The 7,187-nt window shown below is 38.6% G+C and overlaps 1 protein-coding gene across 1 annotated transcript; it reads right to left on the reverse strand.

Moving 5' to 3' along the window:
• Positions 1–1,264: 1,264 nt before the first annotated feature.
• mapk11 (mitogen-activated protein kinase 11) lies at positions 1,265–6,959 on the reverse strand. Its single transcript, XM_057324109.1, has 12 exons — positions 6,721–6,959; positions 4,127–4,256; positions 3,950–4,008; positions 3,678–3,789; positions 3,513–3,542; positions 3,321–3,368; positions 3,077–3,191; positions 2,886–2,957; positions 2,553–2,632; positions 2,287–2,365; positions 2,037–2,210; positions 1,265–1,768 (listed from the first exon to the last, which is right to left on the reverse strand). The coding sequence occupies exons 1-12, from the start codon at positions 6,831–6,833 to the stop codon at positions 1,695–1,697; spliced, it is 1,086 nt and encodes a 361-aa protein (XP_057180092.1). The 5' UTR covers positions 6,834–6,959; the 3' UTR covers positions 1,265–1,694.
• Between the last annotated feature and the right edge of the window lie 228 nt (positions 6,960–7,187).

The following is a 7,187-nucleotide window of genomic DNA, read 5'->3' on the forward strand; positions in this document are numbered from 1 at the left end:
TCCTTTCTTGTAAACATTGGACATTCACTCTAGTTTAAAATAACACAGACACGGGTTGGAGGAAAGGTGTTTACATTTTATTAAGAAAGTAGAGGATGAGGGGATGTGGCTTCATGCTGTTGAGACAAATGAGTCACAAACAAGGGGAGAAAGATCCGTCCAGTCCTGTTGAAGTTGGTTTTTGTAAAAAGGCATGCAGGGTAGAGATACACAGTAACACGGAGGGCAAAGTGCTAAGGCCACATAGGCAGAACTTCACCACATTTGTATGACATTTAAAAATGTTTGTTTGTTTGGTTAAATACAACATTAACAACTTAAATCTTTTTTCACTGGTGTAATTTTTTCTGGATTGTATACTATAGGAATGTATTAATGAAGGCAGGCCAGTCAGTTTCTGTCATTTACATAAAGTGTAAACGGTAGAAACCACACCTATATGACTTCAAAGTTGCATTAGTCATTTAGGATGTTTCAACACTTACCATTATTTAGACACGTATTGTGAAAGAAATCTAACTTCACCTCCTGAATCGCAGTTTCCTCACTAAAACACGTTAATTCTGTAAACATCTATACTGTTATTCCCCAAATCCTTTTCAAGTATTGTTTAAAACACATTACATTACCTAAGCATTCAGAAGACTGACATCAGGACATTCTATTGGAGGACTTTTTTTGCATCGAGTCATTAGTTTTATAATTACTAAGCACATTTTCAACGCAATAATGCATCTGAATGTTGTTTTGTTCATGTTGCTGTTTAACATGGTTTATGCTGTATAGGATTTTAAAGTATGTCTCCCTGATGTAATGCAGCATAAACACTTTACACAAGCAGTCAAAGTTGAAGTATTCCATTATAAGATGGTTTTAGGGTGAGGGAGGGGTTAGCACTGGATTTTGCTGTGTGCTCAGGAACATTTTTAAAACATCCGTTCCTATGATCAGCGGAAGAACATCTTAATGTAATACAATCTTAAAGTAATACAATCAAAAACATATTTGAGGTATGCAAAATTCAACCTTAGCCTTTCAGATGTAAAATGTAGACAATGACACATTCTGTAGAGACATTAAGCACTCCTTTCAACAATGTAAACATATTTTCTCTCTCATGGCCGTCTTCTCTTCTGCATGCCTTGCTTGTTTTGGTCTTGTTTTGAAGGACACAATACCCTGCTTTGCCTGACACCTACCTCTCATCCGATATAAAAAAGATGCAAAACACACGATTTACACGCATACACGCACGCACACAACATGCACCTTAAAAATATTAATACATTGTGTCATTGTTACAACAATACCACTCGTCATTTGCTCATAATTAAATGTGTGTACAAACCCACACACGCATATAGCCTACAGCAGGGGTGTCCAAAGTCAGTTCTGGAGGGCCGGTGTCCTGCAAAGTTTAGCTTCAACTCTAATCAAGGTCTCACAAAGCAGACTATAAACTTGTGTGTTGAGCCAAGTTGGAGCTAAACTCTGCAGGACAGTGGCCCTCCAGGACCGACACTGGACACCCCGGCCTACAGGAAGGGCATCATGCCTTGGAAATACTTTTGCATTGTCTTTGGATGGCAGCAGTCTGTTCGTATGTGTCCACCAGTCCAAGTCCTGTGTCAGAGTGATTGACAGATAGTAAAGGGCCGGTGACGGTCTTCCTGGATTGTATTCACGCTTGCATATTACTGTTCAACTTGAAGTGTTTCTGGTTTATTGGCCAGGGCTTTGAAATTGTTTACTTCCTCATACACCAGCTCTGTAGAAAGAGAGATCTTTTTATTGCATATCTTAAGATAACACATCACTGTCAGTATATTCTTTATAAAGTAGTTTATGAGCAGAATCTGTAATGGCATGCTTTTTTGGAAGGTAGTGGGGGTTGATGCTTCAATATATGATATAACTAGAGATCATGTTTGCATTGATTTTTTTGAATGAACAAAAAGCTTTAGTGTGGCGTTGGTTCATCAGATTGTGAGACAACATGTAGTGTTATGGCGGCTTATAGCATGAGCGTCTCTCACCCTTCCATTCCTCCAGCGTTCGGTCCTTGCTCTCAGGGGTCTGGTCATACGGAGGGGCTTCCGGTTCATCGTCGGGATCATGGTATTGAGAAAAGTACGAATGGCACAGAGCTTCACTGGCAGAGATTCTCCCATCACAATCCAATACTAACATTTTCTTCAATAAGTCAACCGCTGGAGTGAAAGAAATAGTGTAGAATTGTAATGCAATTTAAAGTGAGTCCATCTTAAAATACTGTGTGATTTTCACCTAATGGATTTGCCCCCCTGAATATATGTTCAAGGTCCTGCTGGGGCATGTACGGAAGGGACTGGATGTACTTCTGAGCCTGGACATAGAAAATCAATTAATTTTAGGCCATATAATTAAAACAGCTGTCTCAAATATGATTTTATGCACTAGGTTGTTAGTATCTATAACTTTAACTAATCTCTCCGTCCATTCCAAACATGAATCCGTTTGTTAAGATTTATAACTGAAACTATTATTAGACCATTTGGCTGACGTCATCTCACATGTTCAGAGGATATTTTCTTCAGGACTTCAGCGGTGGGAGTGCCTACCACCTCCATAATTCTCTTCAGCTGATCTATATCTGCATTCATTGTGTTAAAGATACAGCGTAACCAAAAACAAATGTATTTTTAGGAACGTGTGTAGATTGATTGAACCTTATCCAGCTAAAGTTTCGGTCTGACTGCGAGATACCAGGCCTCTGTTTGCAGTCATCCTCCATAATTACATTTTGGACCACTTACGATGTGCTTTCTTCACATGCCTCACAGGAAGTAAGAGTCACTCAAAAACAGCACTAAGAGGAGGTTTGAGTGCCTTTGTATCAAGGATACAGTCGTTGCCCGGAAACAAAACTTTGCCCTTCAGAAGTTCACCCATGATGCATCCGACCGACCAGATGTCCACTGTAAAATGATTCAATTGCAAAGTGAATATATGCTTGAGGATATTTATTTATACATCTCATACAATATATATATATATATATATAGTTTTAAGTTTTATTTTTTTATTTTAAGTTTACCTGTCTGGTTGTAGTGCATCCAGTTAAGCATTATTTCAGGTGCTCTGTACCAGCGAGTGGCCACATAACCGGTCATCTCATCATCCGTCTGCCTGGCTAAACCAAAATCCAGGATCTGACAACAGATCAAAATAATTTCTGTTAAAAATATCCAGAGAGTTTGCGATTATAGACTATAGTTTTTATTGGATCTCCAGTGAGTAGTGCAAACAGGCAAAGTCATTAAAACGCTCCTTTTTCCTACCCTGAGTTCACAATCTTCGTTCACTGCTACATTGCTCGGCTTTAAATCCTGAAACATAAATTTCCTTTAATAATTCAAATGATCGTGTGCAATTAGACAAAATCAGAAAGGATGATAGCACTTTAGCCAACATAACTGTTTATTCTGATGTAAATACGGATAAAAAGGAAAAAGGAGAGGTCTAGCACTTACTCTGTGGATCAGTCCAGCTGAATGAATGTACTGTTTGTGAGAGAAGAAACCGAGCTGTTAGATGAGACCGTAAAGCGAGGCGGAAATAAAGAGACTTGGGTAGCACAACTGAGATCTGATTTTATCCTTGTATGAAATAACAAAAGCAACATGTCATGTACTCGCCTTAAGGCCCCGGAGAAGCTGATAGATGAGGAATTGTACATGTTCGTCTGAAAGTCTTTGAAACTTGACTATGTTGTTGAGATCCGCTCCCATCAGATTGGTGACAAGGTAGCTGAGGACAAAGAGGCGGTTTTGTTTTAGGAAAGTACACAAGGGTTTACGTCTGTCTATCAAACTTGCAAAAGCCATCAGATTGGTCCAAAATTGCAATGTTAAAAGGGTCTTTAGTTGACTCTCAAATGTAGATATGTTGATACAGGTGAGACACTCACACCTCATGAAAGTCTTCAAGAGAAGCTGCTGGGGTGAAAACGTCTAGGAGTCCAATCACCTAGATGAAAATAACATAATAGATTTTGAATACGAGGCGAACTAGCAGTTGTATGATCTTGTGGCGCAGGCATCGGTGCTGGTGAGTGTTCTTGTGTACGTGCATTTTTGGGACTCACGTTCTCGTGCTTCATGTGTTTGAGAAGTCTCAGTTCTCTGTACGTCCTTCTGCTGTGGATGAGGGACTGGAACGGTCGAGAGAGCTTCTTAACAGCCACTTTCTGGCGGAGGCGCACTTCATACGCCGAGCTAAAGAAAGAAAAGCGTTATATTGGATCATGTGGTCGTAATAAAGATTGCTATGTTTAGTTTATCTGAAGCCTTAACCTTGCATTTTATGTGGCCTCACAAGCTCTGCCATATCCTACGTACCACATATATATATTATATTATATACAAATATTATTTCAAATTTTAGTAGGGCTATACTAAAAAGGTCTCCGAGCACAGCTACCATCCCCCATTTGGGACCTTCTCGTTCCCCGATTCGGCCCTCCACACCCTGGGTCTTCCCAGCCCCCAAACCAGCTCTGCCGTAAAGAAGTCAAACGATCACACAATAGAAAGGGGCTTAACATGAACAATGCAAATTCACAGCTCATTTGAGTAATAAAGTGCGTGTGGGTGTGTGTGAGATTCTCGGGTGGGGGTGACTAAGAATAAAATGACATTAAAGGTATTTGAATAAGAATTTAGTTCGTTTCTGAATTCTCGATCTTAATTGAAATGAAGATTAGGGTCTCAAATATGTTCATTTTAATTAAGCCTCATATGACATAAAATTGAAGTTTCGCTTTATGGAAGTAAAACCTTGTTGCATTTAAGGTTTTACAAAAGCGACAGCAAATTTGAGTGGATTTCAGTGAATAACTTTGACATTTAATTTTAAAAGCGGTAGATCGTTTAGACGGCATCTATTCAAGCACATAACAAAAGCTTAATATCATGTCTCTAGTAGGATGATATTCACTGAAATGTCTCTATAAACACATCACTTGGTTGTCAAAATTAAACGAACCCACTCAACTCAACGTGGGATCAGATCAGCAACAATTAAATCCTTTGTGAAATTCTGTCGTTAATGTTGTGTATCTTTTCATGTGGCTAATGAAGTAATTAGGTCTCAGGTGGTCTCGGTGCGATGTGGGGCTTCTGTGTCCCTGACAGTGAAATGAGCTGCATCGCATCATTTGTCAGAGATGGCAATCTGCCAAACTAAGCAAAAGTCAACAAAAAACTGGTAATGTTTTATTATATTATTCATATCGTTATATTATTCATATTTTATTTACTATACACTACAGGACATGCTGATGCTGCAATTTCCTGACAGGTAATTTCTTCAGAGGGATCACATGAGGCAGATGTTTGAGCAACTAGCTTGATGAATCTGTTATTGCTTACACAGCAATTGCGAAACTTCGTAAACGTTTGAGGAAGGGGAAGAGAAACATATTAAAATGATTAAATGACCCGGATGATTGAGCAAACTACTGTCAGTAGCTGATTATTTTGTGTCAAACGATGATGTCACGACTAACCTGAATATTAAGAAATAGAAAAAAGTAATATATTGACATATTTAGAACTTGAAGATGCTCAGGCCAAGAGAGAAACTGTGTTACTATGGCAACCATTTCAGTCACAGCGTGAGGGAGGCTCTAATGCCGAGATGCTATAGTGTGCAGTGCCATGCAAATCTTTGTTTCAGCATGACATGTAAAACCGTGGCAGGAAGATAAAGCTGGACTGATTCCCATACAGATGGATCAGATCAGATTGCTGATGAGGCTGTGGCACAACTAAACGTGGAAACAGTCTTACTTTAAGATCAGAACTGAATAGGTCTAGCATGATGGCCGATACAGGAATATTATCCTACCGGATGGGTATGTTGATCCATTATGTTTATACAGCATAACAAAGACTCTTGCGCAATCTGAGGCCTTTGTGTATAGAAAGGACGACATCTGATTTCAACATGTACAATATGCAGTTTTTAATGTTGTGAAAGACTTCCTTTGCCTTTTAGATGGACTGTCAGCAACATAAAAAAATACCAACTTGAGCACAGCAAAGAGTGATTTTATCCTCATCTACACTACAGTCAGGCAACATGACTTTATATAGACATTATCATTATTACAGCAATGATTGACACATCTCATCATTGTCAATAAACAAAAAAGAAGTGGTCTTCAGTACAATAAAGACCACACAAACTATAACAGATACTAACAATATTATTCTTAATATATTAAAGACTATTATACATGCAATTTTATAGTGTTGTTGTAATTTTGTTTAATAATACATTTCTTGACAGATGTTTATTAGCAATGTTGGTGAAGATGGCTGTTTATTTGTTTATTTTTATCCAAAATATCCGGATGTTGTTTTTTATGGAATATTCTCGCCTCACCCTCTTCTACTCTTTGACTTTAAATTACAAATCCTACTACGACGAAGAGTAAGCTATTGAATATTAATTTGGTCATACACACGTTGCCTAGTTACCTTCCTGAAACCTCAGGCAGCGTTATCTAAGAAATATTCATAAGCCACGCCCACAACCGTGCATGATTCGCTAGCAGCTGCCACTCACTTCAGCGTCGTCCTTCTGTGTACGGACCATACGTCTCGTTACGTAATTAATATGCACGAGTCACGCCTTCGCCATAGTAGGATTTGTAATTTCGCCTGCTGGACTCACCATACTGAGCCGTAAGCTCCCGATCCAACCGGTGTGAGGTTCTGGTATCGTTCGGGCACCTCCCAGACTGTCTTGTTCAGCTCTTGCCGGTAGAATCCCGGTCTTGTAGACATATTTTCCCTTGAAAGACGTTCTTTAATAGAAAAAAATCACAATTTTTAACGCATACGCCGAAGGGAAAGTCCTGTGTGTAGAGGCAGTCGGCTTTGGTCCCTCTTCTCCTATTTGCCAGAAATGGGAGGAACTGTCTGTGATTCGTGTGCGTGTGAGAGTCATGGGGGATGGGGGCAGGCAGTGAAATCAATTTATGTTATTGAAACCAACAAAAATATTTTATTGTATATTATATAATGTTATATATATATATATATATATATATACAATTATTATAATAATAATTATTATTAAATTATTATTATATATTGTTATAAATGATGGATGTGACGGGCAATGAAATCAATGTTATA

This window comes from Triplophysa rosa, linkage group LG24 (genome assembly GCF_024868665.1).
Source record: "Triplophysa rosa linkage group LG24, Trosa_1v2, whole genome shotgun sequence".
In the NCBI taxonomy this organism is placed as follows: domain Eukaryota; kingdom Metazoa; phylum Chordata; class Actinopteri; order Cypriniformes; family Nemacheilidae; genus Triplophysa; species Triplophysa rosa.